Consider the following 27,919-nt stretch of genomic DNA (forward strand, 5'->3'; position numbering starts at 1 on the left):
CAGTTAACTCCTTTTCATTATATATAATTGTGATTTATTTTGTTTTATTGATGTTGTGTTTGATTATGTCAGTTTGAATCTGGTAACTTTTTTTTAAAATACATATTTTGATTTAAATTTACTGAATGATAAAATATATATTGTCAAAAAAGATAATTCAGACCGATTACTCATTAGTAAGCCAATTTGATGATCCTCAAATTAAGTTTCAAGAAATATTTAATACTACTGTTATTATAAACAATGGTACTTACAGTTTTAATAGGGAATTTCCTTATAAGTCGAACCGAAAATCTATTTCATAAATTTTACGTACAAAAATTTGAAAGTAATCGATCACTTAGAACATTTAAAACAAAAAGCATCTTTAATCAAAAAATTGTTTGTTATTTGTTTATGATTTGTTATTCTACCCGGGCATCCCACAATCCTCGGCAAAAAAATTACATGTTTTTACGCGAGTCGACAGGCCTTGGTTGTGATCGTTTTAACAACTGAAACAATGGTGCATCAAAATTTATAAGGAAGTGTTATTCTTAATCACTTAAAAACTCATTAAGTATTGTTACAAACTCTCCAGCGTAGATTTTAACTAACTAAAGATCAGCTGCTGCTCAGCGTCTTCTATTTCATCGTCAAAATATATAAAAGTAAAACAATTTATTCCTAATATATTTATCTATATATGTATTTAATGATGTTAAATATTTAATACGATAAATATTCTTTTGCAACAACCTTCGTTATGGTGGAAAAAATTTTATATGTATATCAATTTTAAAAGATTAAGTTGCTAATGGATATTTTTAGTAATAATCAATAAGCTTCAGTTTAGTAATGTGTAGCGCCGCAAGTGTTTTTATTATTTTATTAATAAACTTTTTTTCTAGCTTGCAAAAAATTAACTCGTTTTAGAAATACCGTAAGTAAACTCGTTTCTTCTAGTTGTGTTTATTTTAAACATTTTTTGGCATAGTTTTTTTAACAAATGGAAAAAAAACAATTGTTTTGCTCCATATAAGAAAACTCTAACTTTCGACAAAACTTCACTATTTCTCAATGCTCTTAAAACTTGCGTATTTCGTTCTTTTTCAAGTGTATTTTAAGGGGCGGAGGGTTGTTCTTTATGTGATCTAAAAAACTACAATTTTATTTTACTCCTAGGTTGTTATAAATGCTTTGGTTTTAATTTCGAATAAGTTCAAAACGAAAAACAAATCGATCCAACAAAATAAGTAAAGAAAAATAACTAATGTAAATAAAAAAAAGTCATAAATACTTTTATATCATTCAGCTAAATGAAAAATAAAATGTTCAAGATTTAAAATTAGAAAAGTGACAATCAAAATTCTATCCTCAACTTATATTCATATCACCCTCTTATTGATTCAACACGATGCTTTTGAACGAATATTTTTTCTCAGTCTAAATACTTAATTTCAAAATACAACACTTTTTCAGTAGAAGCAAGTAAACATCATTGGTATAAGCAACGTTAACAGGGCTAAAAACGACCACTGTGTTTTGCATTCACATTCTTTCGTTAGATTAGGTTGGATTTATTGTTACAACTTAATTAATTATCCAATATAATCACACAAGCTCAAAAACTGCATATAAATACGTTAACATGTAGACATACATCACTGTCCATAGTTATTCGAAGAACTTTAAAAAAGTGCTTAAACTTTATATCTCTATTTACTTATTTTTATTTATTTTTTTATATAATATTGATAAGTCACGGTGATATAAACGTGTGGATAGATAATTTAAGTAAAAAAAAAAAATCATAAATTTAACTGTTAATGCTTCTATATTGCCTCAAACGAGTGTTTACAGTTTCTTTACCTAAATATACTCTTTGAATAAACCATGATAGTTTCCGTGGTTTTCACTGCCAATGCTCATGTTAAGGTCATAGACACTAAGAAACATAAACATTTAACTACTCCTTTGTATTAAATTACAAAAGGTTAAGTTGTGGTATAGTTTTGCCTGAGTAAAGTTTAATAAAAATTGTAATTTTGATGTTTTTAAATAAAAAAAAAAAAAAAAAAAAAAAAAACAAGAAAACGCGAATTATCACTAGAAATACGATCAGAAATGTTTACATTATGGTTAGAAAAATATTCAATGGGAAAAAACATGGTCGAGGTAATAATACTGGTGATATTGTTAAAATAGACAGAATAATGACGAAAGTAGTGTAGTGCAAAATTTCCATCCACAAATGTAAATGTTTTTTGAGCATTGCAAGAAATCTGAAAGCTTTTAAGACGCAAATTTGAATATACTCTCAAGATGCTTTAAATGTTATTGCTATTTCCATAATGTATGAAAACATTTTTGAGCATTAAGTTTTAACTTCCATTCAACAGTTATATACCAAGTTGATCCGAATTTTTAACTCAGAGCTTGTTGTTAAGTAAAGCGCTTGGACAATCATTTTAGAGTCATAAGCAAATAACTCACTCGGTGAGGAAATCTCTTCTAGATCAATGATATAGATAAGCAGCAAGGGCCCAAGTACCAAAATTTATTTTAAAAATAATTCATTTGTAAAAACCTGATAATTTTCATATAATATGAGCATGAAAATTTTTTTTTTGTTGCTTTATGGGAGTTGGTTAACACTACAAATAAAGAGGCGATTTTCGAAATAGATAGCCACAGTGTCTGCGCACGTTTTCGAAAACTAAATTTTAGTGTGGTTGCTGTTAAAATCAGAGGGTTTCTTGTACCTCGTAATGTTTAGATTTTTTGATTATAGATCTGAGTCTGCCCTTTACCTGAAACAAAGTTTGTTTACAAAGGTTTTTTTTGAAAAAAAATTGTTTTAAGACTTCATTTTTACTGAGCCATTTATTTAGTGTTTTTTGTAAAAAAAGAAAAAAAAAAAAAAAGAAAAAAAGAAAGGAGTGACTTTACTTTCACATATTTAAAAGGATGGGTAAAAGGGTTGCGTCACTCAAATACATTCATAACCGTAAAAGTCGTAAAAAATGAAATTTTCCATTTCTACTAAAATTAAAAAATATATGGAGTTAGTTTTTTCTTACGTGTTTCACACGAATGGAAATCTAAAACTAAAAGATTTCTTGTTTACAACTTCTTTGGTAGTAGATTTTATTCAAAGAAGTCAAAAAAAAATTGGTTTTTTAAATTTTTTGCAGAGTACCGTCAAAATTGGTACAGTCAACATTGACCACCGGGACGAATTCAGACTCTATTGATGATTTTGTCTCCCGGTTATTTTTTTGTTCACTTTCAACCAATAGATCAGATAAAATTACATTAGGTGATAATTTTTTAAAAGAACTACGCACAATAACAAAAGAAATAATTTGCAGGAAAACAAAATCACAAATAGTGGCCAAAGTCACCCCAGTTTACGGTACCGAAAAAGAAGGCTTGTTTTTATTTTATTTTTTTGTCAAAATAGCTATATGAAAACATTTGCTTCTGTATCTTAAAATCCTATATGTTTTAAAATTTTTTAAAATTATTACAACATAAAGAACTTACATTTTCCGATTGTAGTAACTTTTTAGCTCAATTGAACAATATAAGGAAAATCTTAAAAGCTAGGAAATACATATTTTGTATTTCCAAAATTGAGTTTTGTAAAAAGTCAAGGTATTATGAAAACTGAATAGAAAAATTTGAATGAAGCCGATAAAAGATTGTTAGTTAATTATGTTAAGTATGTTAATGCTATGAATTTATGTAAATAACTTACATCGTTTACAGAAATTCAGAGCACTTAAATAACTATCGGTTATTTTTATTTGGGTTATTTTTGATTACAATTTACGGTGCTTTACAAGAACTCTCATTTTTCTAAAATAATTGAATTTGGCTCCCTTCTCTTTCTGCACAGTTTTGCTGTACGGAAAGATAACGTTATCCACACCCATCTTAAACGATGAAGTTTCCGACGTCTCTCACATTAATTCCAAAATACTTCTGGGTCTGAATTAATTTTTGGTTGGGACTTCGGCAAGTAGGAACTACGCTCTGAATACACTTTCTCGTTATCAGATAGAAGCCTGGATTATTTTCAGACCAATAACACTCGAGCTGTTTTCTGCAGAGTTTTGTTGATTGGAGTACTTTCGTATTAGGTATATAACTTTGCTTCCGCCTTTTTTTGATAGATAGCGTTAGAGATACGTGATGAATAGAATTGTCAGATCTAAAGTGTCATTTGGCAATTTTATATATCTGTCAAAAGCACCACTTTCAAAAATAAATGATTTTGAAATCACTTCAAATATATTTTTAATCGCTTTAAAGTATCAGTTTACGAGTCAAATTCTCGTCATTCGCGGGAAGTTTTACTTTATATGTTCAATTCAAAGAAATCTGCGGCTGATGCTTATTGAATGCTTTCGAATAGGTATGGCAAGGCAGCTACTAGTGAAAGAAGTGTCATGAATGGTTTCAACGTTTTAAGAACGGTGGTTTAATTGTCGAAGACCGTCATGGTGGTGGAATGAAAAAACTGTTTGAAGATGACGAGTTGCCAACTTTACTAAACGAAGACTCGTGCCAAGCCTAAGAAAAGTTGGCGGATTGATTGCATGTGACTCAGCCAGCTACTCCCAAACGCCTCAAAGCCCTAGGAACTGTTCAGAAGCAAAGAAATTGGGTAGGGTACGAGTTGAAGCCGAGGGACGTTGAACGGCGTTTGTTTACTTGTGAACAACTGCTTCAAAGGCAACAACGAAAGGGATTTCTGCACCGTGTTATGACTGGGGATAAAAAAAATGAGTTCACTACAACAATCCCAAACGCAGAAAATTATAGGGTTTACCCGGCCATAAAAGAAAATGACAAAGTGATTTTACTGCATGACAATAATCGCCCCCATGGGGCGCGACCTGTAAAAACGTACTTGGAAACGCTAAAATGGGAAGTTTGACCACACCCGCCTTACTCTCCTGACATTGCTTTATCTGATGACCTTTTCTGATCAATGGCGCATTGCTTGGCTGATCAGCATTTTGGTTCTTACAATGAAGTGAAAAATTCGATTGTTTCAAAGGATAACGAGTCCTTTCGAACTGAATTCGTTAGTGGATTTCGACGCGGTTTTCGTTTATTCTTTAGACGTGGGATTCTATTAGGATAGATGGGAAAAAAAAGTGGTTAGCGATGGACAATACTTTGAATCATAAATGTACTATCAATATATGAATATAAAGTCTTAAATTCTGAAAAAAAAAAAACGGTGGAAGCAAAGTTATACACCTAATCATATGTACGTTTACAAGCTTCCAAATGGTAACTTTCCTTTAATCTAATCCAACAAGTAAAGCTGCTATAGTTTAAAGGTCTAGAAAAAATTTAACATTACGGTGGAAACCCAGCTAAAGCAATCTTTCTTAAAGATTTTTCTCTAACTTCACATATGTTATATTAAGCTCTATTTGAGATAAAAGTTTTTAACTTCACATATGTTTTTAACTTCACATTAGGCTGCAGTGAAGATCTTAACAAAAAATTTTTTTTGAGTGTTTTAGTTAGCCTGGGTGTTGGAAAGTTGTGAATGGTTATCATAAAAGTTGGGTAAAAATGTTGGGTATTATTTGTCTATTGTTTCGTCTTGAGGTGCCCCAAGCCTTTTTAAAATTACGAATATACAGTTTTTTATTTTAGTTTTTTTAGTTTTTGAAATTGTTACAACTTTTTTTTAGAATTTTAAATCGCCTGGGTGTTGATACTGTTGATTGTTGAATGTTGATTAGTTGTGAATTGATATCGTAAATGTCATGTTAAATTAATATTTGTCTAAATTGTTATCTTGAGATGCACGCAAAAGTTTAAAAATTGTGAAAATCTAGCTTTTTTGCTCTTTTTTTTTTATTTAAAAAATGTAGCACCCTATAATATTATTATTTTCTCAGCACTTGTGTGTGTGCCTCCATCTGGTGAATCAATTTGAAGTATTACATATGGCTGACAACAACATTGAATAAATATTATATATTCTATCAATTATTATAAATATAATACAGTTTTGGAATATCAAGGATCGACCTTTAACGAAATAAGAAAATGCCGACTCAGACTCGAAATCAGAAAATTTGTCCTGTATTTGGCAAAACTAAACGGATGAGTAAAAATCTTTTACCAACATAGGGGATATTATTAAACACTTTATGTTAGTGCGACAAGAACTGACTGATGGACAAGCAAAAGAAGCAACAGTTAATGTAACTTCCAACAAAGTATGTGAAGATCTTGTGCAAATTTGGCACAGAGGATCATTATATCACCTCAGCAAATAGTGGCGAAAATAAAAGATTATCATGACAAATTCAGGACACTAATGAAACCTTATAAACAAAGATCCAAAGATTCAAATTATCTGCATAAAATTGAATTATTCAAGAAAGACTCGGATCGTATGTTTGATATTGCAGCGTGTAAATGTAAAGATCTGTCAACGTGCACCTGTGAAAAGATTCGTAAAGTTCGAAAATGATGATAGGCAATGTTGACATTAAAACAACAAAACAACAAGAACGGAAACTGAAGAGAAAACATACAGATGCATCAAGAATGTTGAATTTTAAGTGTGCAACCAGCCCGAGTGCTGGAAGTTGTATTTTGCAACAATATTACAGTTCTGATGAATGTGATGATGCTTCTGATTTAGTTATGTTGGAACATTCAGATGACGAAGAAACTGAACCTATAACAGTGCCACTACAAGCTGATACATGTTCGCCAAAAACAAACTCTCAAATTCGATACCCGCTGCCAGTATTAGCTCGTGAATGTGATAGATGGTTAGTATCGGATCGTTCAGCTGCAGCCATAGCGTCAGCTGTTCTGGTTGATTTTTTTATTATTAATGAACAAGATTCGTCTGTGGTAATTGATCCAAGCAAAATTCGTCGAGAAAGACAGAAAAATAGGAAAAGTTTACAAACAAAAAAAGTTTACAAATAAAAAAAGTTGAAGGGTTGTATTTTGATGGCCGAAAAGACAAAACCAGAAATCAAATTATGAAAGGTGATAAATTTCATCCAGTAACAGAAACAGAAGAGCACATTGTGTTAGTAAAAGAACCTGATTCGCAATACCTGGGACATATTAAAACATCAGAAGGAACATCACTAAATTTAACAAATAAGATTGTGGAATTTTTAGATAAAAATGAGGTTAATACAAGCACATTGGTAGCAATAGGTTGTGATGGTACCAATGTTAACACTGGATGTTGTGGTGGCGTTATTAGACTGATTGAAGTACATTTTAAGAAGTCGATGCACTGGTTTGTATGTTTACTACACATGAATGAATTACCACTCAGGCATCTCATGATACATCTAGATGACGTTACACTTGGATCAAATTCATTTTCTGGCCCAATCGGAAAACAGTTAAAAGAATGCGACATGCCAGTAGTAACCTTTCAACCCATTGAAGGTAATGCTTTGCCAAACATTGATCCAAACGAACTGAGCACAGATCAGAAGTACCTACTTGAAATATGTCAAGTAATCAATAGTGGCAAATGCAGTAGCGATTTGGGAAACCTTAAACCAGGACCAATGTGTCATTCTCGCTGGTTAACAACCGCCAATCGGATTCTTCGATTGTATATTTCAAAAGAATGTCCAGACAAACACTTGATAACACTTGTAACATACATAGTAAAAGTGTATGCACCTATATGGTTTGAAATAAAGTCAAAACTGTCATGTACAGATGGGAGTCGTCATCTTTTTCAGATGATTCATTATACCAGATACTTGTCTACGAATCTGAAGAGAATTGTTGATCCAGTAATACAAAGAAATTCTTATTTTGGTCATCCTGAAAACTTGCTGATAGCAATTGCAACAGACGAAAGACCACACATTCGTCAACTAGCTCTAAGACGTGTGCTTGTGGCAAGATCCAGCAACAATGAAACAGATACTGAACCTAGAGTGTTTAAGGTGTCGTTGCTAAACTTCGAACCACAAGATTACACAGAAATAATCAGTTGGTCATCAAACAGACGCACAGAACCGCCAATGTTTTGATCCTTTCCATCCAATGAACTTGAAGAAAACATTCGATCTTCAGAAATGTTACAATTTCAATCATTTCCATGCCACACACAGGCCGTTGAACGGGGGATTAAGCTTCTGACAGAAGCGTGTACTGCCGTGTGTGAACCCCAGCGTGACGGTTTCATTCGTGCACGAATAGAATAACGTTCAGCCATGAAAGTGTTCAATACAAAGTCAGATTTTAGTTTAATCAAATAACTGTTTATGACTGTTCGACGTTGGTAACATTAAAATAAAGAATTCAAGAGTTAGGGCTGTAACTAAACAAAAGGACAAAACTGTTATAGTTCTACCACTGCATTTTTTTAACTTTTAAAATTGTGAAGTTTTAAACTACTATGAAAATGTTGATTTTAAAAGTATTAAGGGTTTAAAACTGATTTTATTTTCAAACTTAATTATATAATGATAACTTAATTACATAATGCTATTATGGAAAATGGTGTGAAGAACTACTTGTTGCATGCATATTGCATAATGCATAACTGCATAGTGCATACAATGCATACAATGCCATACATTGTATACGTATAGCGTCACCTAATATAAGTTTGTACCAAAGTTTGTTAAACTTAGTTGAAGAAAAAATTAGAAAAATTAGAAAAATGCTAATATTTGGTGTATTTAAAGTACTTGGGGGCAACTCAAATTCATACTTTTTACAAACAATATATGTGCATATTATATCTTATATGATTTGATAACCTGTTTTAGACACAGGTTATAGCATAACAAAATTTAAATATACATATATATTTCTTTTAAATATCATACTTTACAAAACAATATTAATTTTAAAAATTTTTGGGGCACCTCAAGATGATACCCTAAAGAACTACTATTTTAATACAGTGCTTTTAGTATCAGTACACAATTTTTGCACACCTAGGCTAACCAAATCTATGAAAAAAAATTTTTCATTGCAGCCTACTTCACATATGTTATATTAAGCTCTATTTGAGATAAAAGTTTTTAATCTCAACGTAAAACAGATTTAGTTACTTTATAATCTTCTTTTATATGCTTAGCAGCTTCTCCTCGGCTTCGTTTACAGTACTGATAAAGCTACCACCTGGCTACTGGAATCTTGCTACTCCTTACTGGCTTGAATTACTGCTCACTGTTGTAACAATTGATATTGACAACCAAATGCTCTAATGAATGTCTCTTGATACGTTCCTAACTTCTATAAGAATGCTTCTTTTTGGCAATAAGTATGTATTGGGAAAAATAAGATGCGGTCCTAAATGCTTATTGCAGTTTTAAAATTTTTACAACCTGATTGGTTGATATCGAACGTTATATCGAGTTTTGATATGCGCGCTTTTTCAGAAAATGGTGTTTGGTTCTCAAAAAATATCAGTTCAATTTCCGAAAAAGTTTCTCTAATAATAATAAGTAAACTAAATTTTCAGACACTCTCACTAATATTGCTTTATTAGATACCAATTTATAAGACAAACTTTGCAAACACTGTGAGATTTCTGGACATTTTAAGAGAGAATTAAAAAAATTTCAGATTTTTCACTTTACTGATTTTGTTGTGCTTTTTCAATCATAATGGTGAAAATATTTTATGTAAAAGTAATAGGATCTTGATCTATTCTCGATGAATGTAATACAAAAGTGTTTCCCCCTAAATCTCCCTATAATTTGAAACTCATCTTTAGTTTTTCACTCGACTTTTTTTTCTGTTAGCGTTCAAAGCACATAACAAATAATATTTTTTGTTTTTTTTTTTTTTTTTTTTTTTTTTTTTGAATTTCAATGTAGAAAAATTTAAATTACCTTTAGTTTAAATCTTGCTTTAAAAAATTAATTAAATTGAAAAAACAGTTCTTTTAACAATTTATGGATAAGTTTCTGGTCCGTTTCATTAACAGGTAGTACCTGGGATGTTTTAGTAGTAAATAGTTTGGCAAAGCCTTCCTTTATTTTAAGGAAAACAATTAAAATAGGAGAGTTGGCCATTTTAAAACTTCATGTTAAGTCGTTCAAAGCTAAATTTAGTTGCAGGCAGATTATTATTATCAATTACATTTAAAACGTAGAGAAAGATAATCTTAAATTGCATAAAAGTTGTAAGAAAACGATTCTGATAAAATATCAGTTCAAGGTAAACATAATTTTGTCACTTGAAAACCATTTTACTATAGAAACAGTTTTAAGATTATTTAAGTTAGAGTTTAGTAAGATAAACTGTTGCTCATTGGATGTTGTTTCATTTAGTAAGTTTGACACACACACATTCAGTTAATTTTGTATTCTTGGTAGGTGCTAAAATGTTGCTTATGTTCTTCAAAGTCTTTAAACCTGTCATTAAATTCTGCAATCAAAGAATCCAGTACTGTTTCATATCTTGATATATCATCATTTTCCAACCTTTTCTCATTTTTTTGTTCAAGAATAGTTTTTAAAATTTAAGTTCTTAATTTTACATTTCGGGGGCGCACAAAGAGTGTCTGGGGGCCGCAGGTTCGCTACCCCTGCAATATACGGTTAAAAATTCACTTAATCTTTCAACGTGACGTCATCTCGGAACAATTTAAAAGTTTAATTGTTTTTGATATACACGAGGAAGTTTTATTTTCTATATAGATTCAACTTCAAAATTATTTGTAAATAAAAATTTTTTTCACTGTTTTAGTTAGATTAAAGTAATCGCCACTGTACAGAATTCAAACAAATGTAAATGATGAGTTTGTAATATGTTTAAATCAAATATCAAAAAAAATTTAGACAAACTTTAGCCAAAGCTTTTTAAGACATCTTTTTTTTTTATACATAGATTAAAGATAACAACTACGACAAAAAGATAAGTGTAATAAAATGAACTAAATTATTAGACATTATCTTGAAACTAGAAGTAAGACCACTAGTCAAAGAAGTTACAACTGTCCTGACCCTTCATCGTTTTGATTTGATTTTGATTTGATTTGTCATCATAAAACTTCAAGATGGATTAAACGGAAGTCGTTTAAGCCATCATTAGACATAATTTGTTGTTATAAATTCTGCACGCTATCAATCCGCTTAAGTTTTAAGAGTAAATAAAATGAAAATCTTGGTAACATTTCAGTGAAAAAAATAGTTAGTCTCACAGCTGCAATTGACATGAAACTTGCAATTAATCTTTGAAATTATTTTTTTCGATCAAATAATACTATCCTGAGATCACTAGTGTTTATTTAAAAGCTATTAAGAAGTCAAAGAAACTTTGCATTCTTTTGCTAACAGTCCATGTGAGAGAACGTAATGGCAACCAATATAGACATCTCTTAAACAATATTGACATGGTTGGATTATTGTTAACAAAAGCCTCTCCAAAAGTGCACTCAAAATTTTTCATATATCTTCATTTAAAAGAATATATAAAGATATTTGAAAGGAAAATAAAAGAGTTGTGATTTACTGAAAAAAACTGCTACATTTTACAATTTCTATGGTAGTATTACTGTGGAATAATTGGCTTTAAAGACTTATTTTAACTTGAAGATTATTCTAAGCCTTCAATGTACACTTTGCACAGTTTTGAAAAGTACTTGCTTGCTTTATTATTATGATTTTAAGACTAGCATATACATGTAAAACTTTTTTAAAGTATATAATAAAATATTTAAAAGCCATTTTTGTAAACATTTCTTAACATACAATAAAAGAGTTTGAGCCCCAGTAGCAAAACTCTCAAAAAAAAAAATCACAAGCAAAAAAACTCTGGTTCATTAATTTAATGTGTTTCACTGGTCTTATTGCTAAATTAAAATACTTGAAACAACAAATATACATTGTTTAGGACATATTCTTAATTTATAAGTAAGTTGAGCTATAACAGATAATTTAAATTTTGTGTATAAAGTTTGATAGTACTTGTACTTTTTTGTACAAATCTATTACTAATTATTAAAATAACCTTTTCTATTGTTAGAGATAAAAAGAAGAATATAAATGACAGTCTATTATTTTAAAATATTTTTGATTAATCGATCTGATTATTGATCCAATTAAACAGCTCATCCTTAGATTGAAATAGAAAACTTTTTTAGCTGGCTGACTAATTTAAAATATTTAAGGATGTTTCAAACACATATATAGAAATCAAAGTGGAAAAGAATTTTGTAGAGGAACTAGAATATTTTTTAAAGTGGCTTCTGTTAAACCTGAGGCTTCCTTTTAAACCTGAGGTTTTCCCTCTGTTTATCAATACAATTGAAAAAGAATTCCAAAAAAAAAGAAAACTTCCCAGGAAAGTTTGCATAATTTTACAAATCCATATTAGCTTAAAAAAAGTTAATCATTTCACTAAGCAGAGTGTTACTATAGGTTCTAAGCAGAATGAGCTATATGCTAAAACTCACAATACTAAAGGTTATTTTACAAGAAATTACTAATTTAATGCACAACAGATAAATCTGATTTTCATTAAGAAAGTGATAATACCTAAGGTAAAAGCAAACTAATTTGGTGTTTACGCAATCTAAATGTTTAAACTTTTTTTTTTTTGTTCTAGTTTCAGTTATAAATTTTGTATTGGTCTAACATGGTGAGGGGTGTTAAACAAACAAATGGTGTTAACCAAATGTGATTAGTATTGAAATTTACACTATTCATTTGATTTAATTTCATTTAACTCTATAAATGAGATTTTACTGCCAAATGCATTTTAAATAAAGGTCTTAAAAATTGAAAACTAATCCTTTTGAATTTATGCAAGAAATTCAACTGAACATTTTTATTATCTTATTTCCTTAACATTTTACAGTTTGTTTTTTGTTGTTGTTTTTTTTCAACAAATTTAAAGAGATAAAATTAAAGTTTAGAAAATTTAAATAAAGGTTTCAGGATGCAACAGGAATATAAATGTCAAACTGGTAAATAATTTAATTTGGTGAGTTGGCTTACATATAAGAAGTAATTGCAATTAGTGCCCTATCAAATCTGAATGATGGATTTTATTATTTAAGAAGAGTATCAAGTAAATAGTGCAATAAAGTAGATCAATTAAACCTACATTAACAGATCAAAATACAAAGCATCTGAATTACATTTTGTTAGGTTTAAAAAGAAGTTTTTATACTAAGATATTTTATTCAGTTAATTCAATTTTTTATTTTTATTTATTTTTTTTTGTATAGCTGAGAGAAATAAGAACTGGAAATGAAGGATCAACAAGAACCTTTAAAATTGGCTTCAAGCAATCCTATCAATTTGACTATTCCAACTGCCCAGAGCTCAAAGCATACCAAAAATCAACAACTTATCAAATCTTTGTTTTTGACATTTCATCAGGTATTACTTTAATATGGTGGGGGAAAAAAAAATTATTTTGTTGTTTAAATTTTGTTTTGGTTTTATATAAAGGCAGCACGTGATGGGCAATATGCTATAGTAAAAGAATATTTAAGTTCGTTTGGCAAAGACAAAAAGAAAATAAATGCAAAAGATGAAGAGCAAACATCTGCACTTCATTATGCTGTTCGATATGGACATTTCTCTGTAGTCAAACTCCTTGTGGAGAATGGAGCAAGTAATTTTTTTATTTTGTTGTGTTTTTTTATTCATTTGTTTTATTCTTATTTAAGAATAAAATCTATAATCATCATAGGGAAAATCCGTCAGGGATATTAGTATAAAAAAGTATTTAAAACTTTTATCTGCTGTTAAACAGTGAAAGCTAGCTTTTTGAAACTTATAAAGTTTCAAAGTAGTTGACCTTTAATAAACCCTAAGTATCAGGGTCAGCAAGTGAATCAGTGCTTAAAATAAAAGAATAAACTTTTACTAAAATTTCACACAAACTTCATAATTTAAGACTTCAGTTAATAATTTTCTAAATTTCTTAAAAATGAATTATATTTCATTTAGGTTTTTATTAAAATGCTTATAAAATTTTAATACACAGAAAAAAAAACTAAATTTGGTTATCTTTAATTACGTATTTTTCTTTTATCTTTAAACATTAAAGCTTGATTAAATTATGAGAGTGAGTTCTTGAATTCACTTGATGATTAAATTTGAACAAGTTCTTGATTGAAATGACCAGTGTTTGATGAGTGTTTGAATAGCTTATTAACTGATCAATTATTTTTTTAGATATAAATATTCATGATGAAAATGGAGCTACCCCCTTACATTATGCTTCTCGTCATATAAATAGAAAGAGTAGAAATGTTGATTTTAGATCTGATTTCAAGTTGCCTCTTGAAGAGAATCACAAGCATAAATGGTTTCATCAACCTCTTTTATTTAGCAAGTCACTAAACTCAAACACCAATAAGTTACTTTACAAAGCTGCAAAACCTAATGAGATTAAAAAAAAAAAAGAACCATGCAAGATTGAAGATGCAAAGAAGTCAGACGTTTTTTGTTCTTTAATTTCAAATGTTTCTCAAATAAACTTTGAGATCCATAATTTAAATTATCTTCTAAATTCACCAAGAATTTTAGAAGCTAGGAAGAGTTTAGGATTTACTAATCAAAGTCATCAGCTTGAAAATGAAACAAAAAAAGCTGTAGTAATAGTTGGTGCAGTGTCCCAAAAAGAAATGAAGTATATGAAAAATGTTGATGCACTTATTTTGCCGCCTGTAAAGAATGTCACATCATTTGATAATTCTCTAAAATTTTCTTCTTTAAAAGATAATTTAAATGAAATAGACAGGAAGAAATCCATATCTATTATTAACAATTCAGTGGATTTCTTAGAGGATAAATTCAAAAAAATTCTAAAAGATGGAAAAGATCAAGAAGACTCAATGCTAGTTTATCTTTTAGAAAGAAAAGCTAATGTAAATGCAAAAGACTTTAATGATTACACTCCTTTGCATTATGCTGTTATGCGAGGAAATATGTTTGCAACTAAACAACTACTTCTTCAAAAGCATATTCACATTGAGGTACCAAATTTTTATGTGAAATTGTTCCATGGTTTTTAAGTCTTTTTCTTCTACTTTGTTTTAAAATGAAATTTCACTTATTCTAGGCGACAGATCAATCAGAAATGACTCCTCTACATTGTGCTGCATTGTCTGGTTCTTATGATGCTTGTAAACTACTTTTGGAGCATGGTGCCAATATTTTTTGTCAAGATAAAGAAAATATGACTCCCTTACACCTTGCAGCTATGGAAGGTCATATAGGTATGAAAGGTTTTTATTTCTTAATAGCCTGTAAAATGATACATTTTTAATTGTTCTGAATGTTCAATTTTTTTTTTACTTTAAAAACCTTTTAAAATCAAAGCACATTCAGCAAATTCAATAAAATGAATCACATTTTTGCAACAGTATGAGTTACAATTTTACAATGTAATATGAAAATAAATAATTTTTTAATTTTTAGTATAGTAGAGAGAAAAAAAAAAAAAAAAGATTCCAAAGATGAATAATTGCTTTATAAGAAGTTTATAAATTTTAACAAATATACTTTGTATGGCTGTTTCCTTTTAGATAGAAAGAATATGATGTTCATGTAATGCCAAAATATACCAGAAAAAAAGTTCATAAAATAATTTCTAAAAGTGTTCTGTACTTTTTATCAAATAGGTATTGCCTCATTGCTCTTTGACATAGCAGGAAAAAAGGGTGATGCAGCATTAGCAAAGTTGATTGGTAGCATTAATAGAGACAAAGAAACAGCACTACATCTTGCTGTTGAAAATAATCACATTGATATTGTTGAGTTGTGCATAAAAAAAGGATTTAAAGTTAACTCTGAAAGAGAAAACATGATTTCTCCTCTTCATCTGGCTTGTACATCAGGCTTGATTGATATTGCAAAACTTCTGGTTGAAAATGGTGCTAATATTGAATCAACCAATTCACTAAAAGAGACCCCTTTGCACAGAGCAGCCATGTTTAATCGCACAGATATCATTGAGTATTTATTATCAGAGTAGGTGGTTGCTTTTTTATAATATAAATAGCCCAAATTTACCTTGAAAAAGTTTCAAAATTTTAAAATGAAATATATATTTTAGAGGTGCGGATCATAAGGATTTAAGATTTAGTTTCTCACTCTTGACCTTTATTGTATCTTCCATTATTCACTTTTCAAATGTAAGGGCTCTAAAAAAATTATAAGTGTTTATTGCAGCAAAGGTTTGATAACCAACTAAATTTTGCAGAAATAAACAAATTCACTTTATCAGAAGTTAAAATAATCATTTTTTTAGATTTTATAATTTGATTATGTAAAATTTTTAGAGGAGCATCTATTAATTGCCGTGACAAAGATAATGAGACACCATTGCTTATGGCTGTACGTAAAAATAATCTAGAATCAGTGAAGTTGCTGTTACAGTACTCAGCTGATATTACTGTAAAAGATGCAAATGATAAGACATGCTTGTTTATTGCAGCTGAACAAAACTCTAAAGACGTATTTGAGGTGTGTTAACATTAAGACTTGATTTTAAGTTTTAAAGATTCTTAAAATTTTATTAGTCAAGAAATAAAAAAAAGTCCATTAACAATTTCTTTTAGATCTTATGTCAAAATAATATCAGATCTATATTAGAAGAATTTGATAAGAATGAAATGACACCTTTACACATTGCTTCAAAAGAAGGCCATGAAAGTATTGTCCAAGCAAGTGGATTTTTCTAATCTTTCTGCAAAATTATTTTTGTACTCTTACATAAGTTGCATTAGGAAACAGTTTTGTTATGCAAAGATTTCAAATTCTTTTTGTTTAGGATCTTTTGGGTTTAGGAGCTTGTATTGATGCAAAAAATGGGGAAAATCTTACCCCACTTCATTTAGCTGCAAAATATGGTCATGCAAGGTATTTTGGATATATTATTTTTATGAAATTACATTACAGTTATTCTACTTTTTAAATCTTTTAATTTTAAGTTTTGCTGTATCCTGGATGTCAATGCCTTACATGTTATTTTAGCTTTGATGATTTTTCTAGATGAACTAATTTAATACTATAGCAAGTAAAAGTATGCAAATAGCAAATTTTTGCTTTCAATAAAGTACTGAAAAAAAAAAGATATGCCAATTAATTCAAATGAAATTTAGTTATGCTAGATAGTCACACACAGTGTATTTACGTAACTTTAAAAATATTTTATCAACATTATTGACTAATACTTAAAGCTAGTTGTGTAAACTTTTTGCTCACTAATGTTATAATATTACTATTATGAACTACCTTATGGTTTCAATCTTAATTTCTAGAACAGTTGAGATACTTTTGTCAAATGTTTTGAGGATTGTGAATGATATAGATGGTTCTTCAAACACACCTCTACATCTTGCTGCTATGCAAGGACATGTGAAAGTTGTTGAAATACTCATTAAATCTGGTGCTGATGTCGAAGCTAGGTATCATCATCTACATTAACACTACACAACCTTCTTTTAAATCATAAGTAATACAAAGCTTTTAAAGAATTGCAAAGAGGAAAATTTTTAACTATAAAATTGAATCCAGTAAAAAATCTCATAGTTTTATGTTATGAGTAATACAACATTGATGAAGATAAAAGTTTTACTATTGTTAGGAATGCAGGGCTTTGGACACCATTGGATTGTGCAGCATTTCATGGATGGGTTAACTGTGCACAATCTTTGTTAGATGCTGACTCCCTAGTTAATCCTAAAGATAAAGATAAGGTAGCTGTGATAAAATGCCTATAATTACTTTATTTGATGCACAAGTTTTGTTGTGTATCCTTGATTTTATTTTTAGGTAAGTTCTTTACAGCTAGCTTGTAAAGAGGGTCATGTTGACATGGTAAAATTGTTACTATCAAAAAATGCTGATGTTTCATGGAAAGATCATCTTGGAAGGAACTGCTTAGACTATGCAATAGATAACAAACAGAGGTACAAACTATTTGAACTATTGTTTCTTTAGCCATGTACAAAAATTTTGTTATACAGATTTTATGTTCATTAGAAATGCATGTAATGCTGTCATATTTATTAAATTTTTTCCATTTATTGAACTCATTTTATGAACATACAATATCGTTAACTGGTGTTTAATTGATACAAAAATTATATTTCTGGATTGTTTAGGGAGGCAGTAATTGCTATTATTACAAGTGAAAATTGGAAAGTTGCTCTACGTAATTCCACATTTGAAGGGAACAAATTGACAACGCCAATGAGGAAACTAATTAAGAAGCTTCCTGGTCAGAATTCCTATTTTATTTAGTTTCCACCCCCTGAGAAATTATAAATAAAAAAAGCTCAAAACGTAAAGCAAAAATACTGAAAGTAGTAATTGATATTAATCTATTGGTATCAGTTCATGGTTAAAACTTAAAATTTTAAGTTTTAATGCTAGAAGTTACTAGAGTAACTTCATACTATCTTTCTTTAATGAATTTTTTTTTGTTTGAAAAGTGAAATGATTTTTTAGATATTGCTGAACAAGTTTTTAACCAATGCATTACTGGGAATGGTTTGCCAATAGAACATCCACAGTATAAAATTACTTGTTGCTATGAGTTTCTTGAAGACTTGTTCACTCCATGGGGCCCAAGTGTTTTCAAGTCCAAGGAATATAAAAATCAATACAATAGGTCATTTGGTTTACCAGCTGATAAAGAAACCTTTGGCGAAAAGTTAAGAAGGAAAATAAAACTTTTTAATTTTGAAGTGAACACGTTTGAACTAAATCATCCATTAGATTTTATGGTATCTTTTTTTTTTTTTTACTTGTAAAATTATCAATTGTCCATCTGACAGATCTAACTATAGTTTAATTAACCCAGATTTTTTTTTTTTTTTCCATTATATCTATGTTTATTTCATTTCTTGTCTATTTATTGTTATTAACATTTTAAATAGAATTAGCATTTAGTATAAATCAGAAAATCTAGAGTTAGAGTAAGTATATGTTGCCATTAATTACACTAAATGCTAAATTGTTAGTAAAGCCCTAAAAATGAAGGGTTCACTTAGCTCTTAAAAAAAGTGCTCTTAATGTTAACACAGTTAAATATTTCTCCATAAATACTTTAAACATTAATAGTGTTAGTTAACACTATGAATGTTTAAAGTATTTATGGAGAAATATTTATAGTGTCAACTTTTTTCCTGACTTATGAATAATTCTTCATTAATTAGTTTGATTATATGTTCAGTAAAACTGATGAAAGTGTTGTTTCTATTAAATGTTGTATGTTGGATAAAGGGTATAGGTACTTAGTTTGTTTAACTTGTATTTTTTTTTTCTTGAATGCGTTTCTTTTTTTTTCCTTTAATTTTTTTCCTGTAAATCAAACTTTGTTATTAGTTATTAATTATTATTTGTTTTGATAGGTGAAAAACCAGCGTACTAAACTATTGTGTCATCCACTCGTTACTTACTTACTAAGGCGCAAGTGGAGCTTGTGTGGCAGATATGTATATTATTCCAGGCTGCTTTTATATATAATATTCCTCATATTTGTAACAAGCTATACTTTATCTATACGGGCTGATCCTCACAGCATAGTGTGTGCTGATGAAAATGATCTAAATGTGACTAAATGCTATTGTCAATCACTTAAATCATCAGTTAGCAAAGAAGTGAATTTTTTTATTTCAAAAGGGAGATATGCAATTTTGACATTGAGTACTATAAGTTTATCCATTGAGGTATTTTATTTTTTATGTAATTGTTTTTACTTTTTTTCCTTTTGTATATGCATGCATATGTATATACAGGCATTTATGTCTTGATTAGTAAGTTCTAAAATAAATATAATTATAAGAATTGAGACTGAAATAAGTTATCCATTTTCTATTTAGTTTATCAAGCTTCTTTTTGAGGCTCGTCATTATTTTCAATTGCAAAGGTCCATTGAATTATCAGCATATATTTGTTCAATAATACATGCCTCAAAGTCAACTTCTCAGATAGACGATAAAAGCAATTTGAGGTATAAATTTTTTTTTTAATCTATAAGATAAGAATGCTACTGAATTTTTTTTTACTAAATAGTTAGGAAATCATGGAAATATTGAAAGAAATAAAGTTTGAGCTTCATACACTTCCTAACTTACTATGCTAAACAATTCAGCACTTTTTAAAACATCCACACCAGAATGAACTAGAATTAGAATAACAAGAGTGTTCTTTTTAAAAAAGGTTCTTAACACAACAAAGCATAAATTGAGGGTATTCATAAAATTTTATTTGTAACATATTACAACCACTGCAAATTCTCTTGCCAGCCATTCAAAGAATTCCTTTTTTAGTCAAAATTGAAACTAACCCATATTTAAGGGGTTTTTTAGAAATTTTATTTTTAAAATTTTTTCTTTCTCCAAATTTTCTTTTTCTCCAAATTTTCTTTTTGCAATAAATGCAATATAATAGCATTTTGCCTAAACAAATCTTCCAACTATAATAATTGAAAGTTAATTATGACAAATGCATCTACAGTTTTATGTTGTTATAAATCAATTGAATCAAAATTTTCTAAACATCTCCCATGTGTATGAGATGTTTAGAAAATGTTAATCATCAAAGCTTATACCACATCTTCTTTATAATATTGTTTTGTATTTTGCAAAAATAAGAGTTCAATCACTGCAAGATATTTCATCTTTTCCATAGTAAAAAAATGCACTAACATGTTGATACTACATAACATCTAAACAAAGAGTGAATAGACATGTCTAAACAAAAGTTCTCACATGTTCATATGAAAGTTGTATCAACTGAAAAAAAAAGGTGGACTTATCAATAACATTTATGTGTCATTCTAAAAAATTATTGGATGGTCATTTTTCTTCAACAAGATTGTCTTCAATTAGAAGTCAAAGTATAGAATTTTCTTAGACTATGAAAAACTTTCCTTAGTTGTTTCTTAATCCGTCTACTTAATGCAGCTTAGAACTCTTAGAAGCTTACCAAGCTTGTCATTTTAAGATTTCACTTTTTTAAATATGAACTGCTAACAGTAATTATTCAAAAACTCCATGTTATCTATTGATCCAAATAGTTGAATAGTTGTTTCTCAAGCCTGTTAGGATTGTTTTAAGCAAAATAAAATGAATTTTAAGCGTTATTTCATAACTGTTGATGAAACATGGATTCAGCAATAAGCTGGTGGAAGTGCTGTACCAAAAGAGGTAAAGACTGTTTCATCAGCAGGTAAGGTTATGGGATCAGTTTTTTGGGATTACAAAGAATTTTGTTAATTATCTTCAGAAAGGTAAAACAATCTTTGCTAACCCTGGTCAAATTGCAAGCTTTGACCAGGGTTAGCAAAGAAAAATATCATTTTTTTAAGACCAGACACCTGCTTACAAAACTGTTTTGACAATTGCTAAAATCAATGAATTAAAATATCAATTGTTTGACCATCCACCAACTAATTGTAATGATGTTGAGTGAGTTGAAACTTAAAATTTATTTTATACTACAAATAATTTTTTAACAGACACTCCTTGTTTAGTTGTTTTATTTCAAAAGAATTTATATATATGTACATGTGTGTGTGTGTGTATGTGTATATATATATATATATATATATATATATATATATATATATGTATGTATATATATATATATATATATATATATATATATATATATATATATATATATATATATATATATATACTTAGGTCGTTAGAAAAGTTCGTAGAACTCCCCTCTAAAAAAAAAAAAAGAAGAGTTTTTTTTAATTTTGTTTTATCAAATGTTCAAAATAATGTCCATCGTTATCTATACAAAGTTGCATCCTTTCAAGCCATTTATCAAACGTTTTTTTATACTCTTCTTTGGGTATACTTTGAAGTAGCTTCGTTATGCGAGTTTTTTGACTTTCGACGTCAGTATCGTCATCAAGATTTTTTTTTATCAAGTCGAATAGCCAATAATCGGATGGAGCTAAGTCTGGTGAGTATGGTGGGTGGCGAATTATTGTAATTCCAGCTTGGTTTAGACAATTTGTGACGGTTTCAGTCACATGGGGTCGAGCGTTATCATGGAGAAATTTGAAATTTTGAGTGCCTGTTTTAGGTCTTTGCTTATTTATTTCGCATATAAGAGGTTTCAAACAATTTTTTATATAATATTCGCTAGTAATGGTGTCTCCCTTTTCAACATAACCCAAATGAACAACACCTGTTGTTTTGAAGAAGATGTAGAACATGTTTTTCGGCTGAAACCTGTCGCATCTTACTATAGTTCTTGGACTTTCACCTTCACCGACCCAACTAGCGTTAGCCGAGTTGTGTCCAACTTGTCTCAAATAAAACCACGACTCACCCCCTGTAATAATATCACATAGTCTCCATGGACCGTTTCTGAAAAGAGCTAAATTTTCCTTACATGCCTCAACTCTATTCTTGCGATTTTGATCGGTTAACTCGTGGGGCATCCAACGTGATGTTAATTTTCTTTTTTTAAGTGCGTTGTGAATGATTTCGTTGATTGTAAAGCGATTAATTGATGTCAGGGCTTCAATTATATCATGTGTTGCATGAGGATTTTCTTCAATAATGGCTCGCACACGTTCAATATTCTCAGCTGTATACGTGGTTTGAGGGTGCCCTGAGCGAGGATCATCTTCGAGACTCTCTCTACCATCTTTAAATAAAGTAGCCCACTTGGCAACTGTACTATATTTTGGAGCTTAGTCACCATGAACTAAAACCAACTCATCGGTTATGGCTTGTGCTAAAACTCCAAGTAGAGCACGGGTTTTAATATATGCTTGATATTCAAATTTATCCATTTTTAAATTTTTTCTTGAAAACGTATATAGTAAAATTTAAATAACTTTTTTAATAAACATTCAAAATACTTCAACAAGTACTTAAAATGTTCATAATTAAACGCAGTTTAAAGTGATATATAAATATTTAATTATTTCCTGTCTCATTGTATCTTTATAGATGAAGTTCTACGAACTTTCCTAACGACCTAAGTATATATATGTATATATGTATATATATGTATATATATATGTATATATATATGTATATGTATATATATATATGTATATATATTTATATATATATGTATATATATACATATATATATATACACCTTGTACAGAAAGTTTAAACGCACTTGTTTTTTTGTATGTTATGGTAAATTTGAACTGGTGCAAAGAGAAAATCTGGTGCAAGGTCTTCGTTTTTTGTTTTGTTTTTTTTCCTAGCCAATTCTTAAGAAAAAAACACAACTTTGAAAGAAAAAATCACAAAATCTTTTCTGAAATGTAATATCAAACAGAAATAATCAAAAAAATTGATGAGAAGAAAGTGCAATAAAGTTTAAACGCACTTATTAATTTTTTGTCATGGAAATATGTTAATATGGGATATGACCCCCGTTGTTTTTGATACATGCTTGTAATCGCCTTGGCATTGATTCAATAAGATTTTCAATCATCTTGATTGGTATTTCAAGCCACATTTTTGTCAGTTCTTTTTTAAGCAGTTCGTGACTAGTTATTTGCTTTTTGTTAGTTGTTAATCCATCCAGCTCCATAAATTTTTAATCAGGTTTAAGTCAGGTGATCGTGCTGGCCAAGTCATGAGTCAAATATTACTTTCAACGAAATTATTGGTAATTGAATGTGCTGTATGACATGGAACATTGTCTTGTTGAAATAACCAGTTTTGATCAGCCTGGAATAAATTGCAACTAGGGATAAGCGAGTTTTCCAAAATGTCACAATACCCATATTGGTTCAATCTTCCTTCGTATATTTTATGACAACCAAAGCCTGAGCCTTGATATGCATCCCTATATGCCGACAGAGCCACCACTTTTTTGAATGCAGATTTGTATGTGTTGCTTCAATTATTTTTCCGTATTTTTGCGACAAACAAATCTCTTGTTTTTTCTGTTAATAATTTCAAAATTTGACTTATCGCTAAAGATACTCATTTTTCATTGTTCCACTGAATAATTTAAATGCTTTTTGCACCATTTTTTTCGTTTTAGACGATCGGTTAACAACAACATAGGCTTTCTTACAGCATGAAACGAATTTAATTCTTTTTTGCGTAATAACTCATTTATTGTCGTATGACTAACTGTTTTCTCTACAAGCGAACTATCGATTTCTGCACTCAAAGCTGATACTCCTGCTTTTGGGTTACGTCTGCTAAGCGTGTAAAGCATGTTTTTATTGCGAGCTGACAGTTTTTTTGGGCGCCCAATTCGAGGTTTATCATTGACACTACCAGTCGATAAGTAATTTTTTATTGTTGTACGAACGCAAAATTCAGAAATATTCTAGTGTTTGCCAAATATGTCGATTGCTCGTTTTCATTTTATGAATGCCAATGACTTGCCATTTATTTTTCGATGAAAAAGCTCTTTTACCCATGAAAATATGATCTTTTGATAAAGTTTTATCAGCTGAAAATTGCTGAAGGTTGAATCATATTGTAGACGCAGTTTTTTTTGCAAAATAAAAAAAGAATAAAGATGCAAAGACAATATGCTAACGAAAGCAGGCTGTTGAGTGATAAAAATGCGAAAGACTGCAAGAAAAAATCAATCAATTAACAAGAGTTACAAGTTTTCCAATCAAATTGCGTTTAAACTTTATTTCAAAAAGTTGAAAGGACTTAAGTGCTCCGTTATTTTTCTCACCACTCTCCACCTCCTTTATGGTATCCTTACATTTTTTTTTTCTCTAAATCATTAAATTAAACCATTAGTATAAATAAACATAAAAAATGTGGACCACATCTCATCGATTTATCGGGTTATCATTTCTTAAAAAAATTATACACGTTAAAAAAACTAGTGCGTTTAAACTTTCTGTATTAGGTGTATATATTAATATGGTTACGATTGTTTTTAAATGATTGTGGTTGTGAAGATTGTTTGTTTTACTGATATTTACAGTTTCTTTTACTGATTTTACTGATATTTACTGATATTTACTAAGATTTACAAATATTTCTCTTTTGAGAAGCTACTTGGGAAAAAAAACCTTTAATAGTCCCTGTCTTAATTGGCTAAAAAGTTAGCATAATTTTTTTTTCAATATCCAATATCTAAAGATAAATATTGGTGAAAGTTTTGAGAGCAATTGTAGTCTTTATATTTTTTCTGTTTATTTTAAAGTCTTACTTTCCATCTTTCTAACAGGTGTTCAGAATGGTATCATAGTCTTGGAGCCGCTACAACTACTCTGTGTTGGCTAGTATTAGCATTGTTTTTGAGACAGTTTCCTAAACTCGGCACATACATATTCATATTTTCTCATATCATGAAGACATTTGCTCAATTTTCAGTCATTTTTTTTTTGTTTATGATCTCTTTTGGACTCGGTCTACATTTAGTGATGTATAAAGTGGTGAGTTCATAGTTTATGATTTTAAAATCTTTATTTAATTGAATTATTATTGTTGTTGCTGTTGTTGTTGTTGTTGTTGCTATTGTTGTTGCTATTGTTGTTGTTGTTGTTGTTGTTGTTGCTATTATTATTGTTGTTATTATTGTTATCATTGTTATTACTATTATTATTTTATTATTATTATTATTATCGTTATTATTATTATCGTTATTATTACTATTATTTTATTATTATTATTTTATTTTTATCATTGTTTTATTATTGTTATTATCATTATTATTATTATTATTATTATTATTATTATTATTATTATTATTATTATTATTATTATTATTATTATTATTATTATTATTATTATTTTTATTATTATTATTATTATTTTTATTATTATTATTATTATTATTATTATTATTATTATTATTATTATTATTATTATTGTTATTACTATTTTATTATTAATATTATTTTATTTTCATTATTTTTTTATTATTATTATTGTTGTTATTACTATTACTATTATTATTATTATTATTATTATTATTATTATTATTATTATTATTATTATTATTATTATTATTATTATTATTTTTATTATTGTTGTTATATTTACTATTATTATTATTATTATTATTATTATTATTATTATTTTTTATCATTGTTTTATTATTATTATTATTGTTATTGTTATTTTATCATCATCATCATCATCATCATCATCATCATCATCATCATCATCATCATCATCATCATCATCATCATCATCATCATCATCATTACTATCATTATTAGTATCATTATTGTTGTTATTATTATTGTTATTATTATCTATTTATTTATTTGTTTTATTCTTCGAAATGTCTTTTTATTTTAGATTCCATATTCAATGCCATCCCGATCTTTAGCCAAAATGATTGTAGGAATGACAGGAGAGTTTAGCTTTGATTCATTATACAATAATATTGAAAATCCGAAGCCCCTTTCAATGTCATGGGCGTTATTCGTTTTATTTATAATAGTCAATTGTGTTATTGTTATGAAACTTCTGGTAAGTTTAGGGTATTTTCGAGCCAGGGTATTTTCTTTTGATAAATGTTATATTTTATCCTTTTCTTTAATTGTTTTTAAAGTTTTAAAAATTAAAGAAGATTTTTTTAGGTAGGTTTAGCAATTGGTGAAATAAACGATATAAAAAAGGAAGCTGTTCTAAACAGATTAGCGATGCTGGTAAGAGCAAAATTTAAAACTTTTCTGATCTCGATAAATATTTTTCTCGTCGAACGTGAAAAATTTTTTTGTACCAGTCAACATCAGCTATAAAACTAAAATTCTGTGTCACATTACATCAGCTAAAACAAATAACCTTCAATTCTTAAAATGTGATGTGCTTATAACCAATGTGATGCTTATAATCAGCATTCTCTAAAGTGAATGTGGGCTACAAGCGGCATTAGATTGGTTGCTGAATATGATTATTTTTTAATTCAAATAAACCATTTTATTTTTAAAGGTGGACTTAACATTAAACGTTGAAAAAGCATTACCTTTCAAAATCCAAAGTAAACTGGTGATAATGGAAGAGTGTATTTTTCCCAATATGAAGAAAGCTTCAGTTTTGTGGTCATTTTGGTCTTTTGAGTCTCCCGTCACTAAAGTTAATAAAGAGGTAAATTTTTTTATTCCTGAAAGATTAAGACATAAATAGCGGTAAATGGTATTTTTGTGATTTTTTTCTAGTGTAAAAAAAGGAGATAATTTGTCATATTCCTAAAAGGAGAGCCGGATCTACGTGTATTTTTTTGAGAGCGTAACAGTGTAATCTCGTGTACTTTTTTTCGTTTATGATTTTTTGGGTATTAATAGCATTTGAAAACATAGGTTAGCGTAACAACATTAACAACTTCCTTAACTTAAGAAGTATATACTTTGATTCTATACTGATGAACAAAGTTTTAGTAAAAAAAAAAGCGTGTGATAAGAGTTTTACTTGATAAGACTTTTTTTGCGTATTTGCTTTTAATATATAGCAAATATCTATCAGCATCGACCTGAAAAATTATTCTAGCATGTCACGTTTCTGTTTTAAGCGCTGTTTTAATTAGTCGTTTATTCTTTTATAGAGCGGCCTTAAAATTGTCAAAAAAGAGCACAAAAAGATGAAAGCATCAGTTTACAAAATACGGACCGCAATGAAAGAAATGGAAGCTCAAAACGATCGAATCGAGAACATGTTGAGTGTGATATCGAAACATCTACGAGTCAAAATTTAATACTTTGTATTTAAAGTGGCATTTTGATTTTAATAAATTACTATTTACAAATTTCTATTTAACATTTTTTTTGGTATTTTACTTTTATATCCTTTTTACAAAATGTAGTTGTAAAGACTTTTTCTATCTAATGTAATTGTTTTAAATTTTTTACGAACGAATAAAGTTTTTACGAACGAGATAATGCTTCATATCAAATAACACTGCAATTGCCAGTTTTTATAAACTTTTTGTAAGTCTTTAACTTTCAACATTTGCGAAAAATATTGTTGTTTTTACGATTTTTATAAAATATG

At 28.9% G+C, this 27,919-nt stretch overlaps 1 protein-coding gene and 1 pseudogene across 6 annotated transcripts; both read left to right on the forward strand.

Annotated features, from left to right (window-relative positions):
• The first annotated feature begins 497 nt into the window (after positions 1-497).
• On the forward strand, positions 498-27,915 carry LOC145202038 (uncharacterized). 6 transcript variants are annotated; one of them, XM_090081573.1, is made up of 22 exons: positions 498-650; positions 891-922; positions 13,208-13,361; positions 13,434-13,599; positions 14,166-14,968; positions 15,055-15,211; positions 15,617-15,965; positions 16,277-16,460; positions 16,556-16,660; positions 16,768-16,856; positions 17,258-17,404; positions 17,584-17,695; positions 17,772-17,908; positions 18,104-18,219; positions 18,450-18,727; positions 19,355-19,672; positions 19,826-19,956; positions 25,149-25,356; positions 26,228-26,401; positions 26,512-26,580; positions 26,864-27,019; positions 27,474-27,915. In XM_090081573.1, the coding sequence occupies exons 3-22, from the start codon at positions 13,230-13,232 to the stop codon at positions 27,621-27,623; spliced, it is 3,981 nt and encodes a 1,326-aa protein (XP_089937699.1). In that variant the 5' UTR covers positions 498-650; positions 891-922; positions 13,208-13,229; the 3' UTR covers positions 27,624-27,915. The 6 variants fall into 6 exon arrangements, 5 of the variants coding, with proteins under 5 accessions (XP_089937699.1, XP_089937702.1, XP_089937703.1 ...); XM_090081576.1 differs by lacking the exon at positions 891-922 and having other exon boundaries at positions 530-650; XR_016450656.1 differs by lacking the exon at positions 498-650 and having other exon boundaries at positions 801-922; positions 26,516-26,580; positions 27,474-27,802.
• Positions 5,921-6,963, forward strand: LOC149891147 (uncharacterized; annotated as a pseudogene).
• Positions 27,916-27,919: the final 4 nt, after the last annotated feature.

The sequence above is a fragment of the Hydra viridissima genome, unplaced genomic scaffold (assembly GCF_058129835.1).
Source record: "Hydra viridissima isolate aposymbiotic clone 2 unplaced genomic scaffold, HvirCarnegie_v1 scaffold_3, whole genome shotgun sequence".
Lineage (NCBI taxonomy): Eukaryota > Metazoa > Cnidaria > Hydrozoa > Anthoathecata > Hydridae > Hydra > Hydra viridissima.

What these genes read in the sequence shown, in the direction of transcription:
- LOC145202038 (XM_090081573.1), top strand. Translation starts at nt 13,230, where the DNA reads ATGAAGGATCAACAAGAACCTTTAAAATTGGCTTCAAGCAATCCTATC. An exon ending in ATCCTAAAGATAAAGATAAG is followed by an intron (nt 17,696 to 17,771) that starts GTAGCTGTGATA and finishes TTTTATTTTTAG; the next exon opens with GTAAGTTCTTTACAGCTAGC. An exon ending in ATCATCCATTAGATTTTATG is followed by an intron (nt 18,728 to 19,354) that starts GTATCTTTTTTT and finishes TTGTTTTGATAG; the next exon opens with GTGAAAAACCAGCGTACTAA.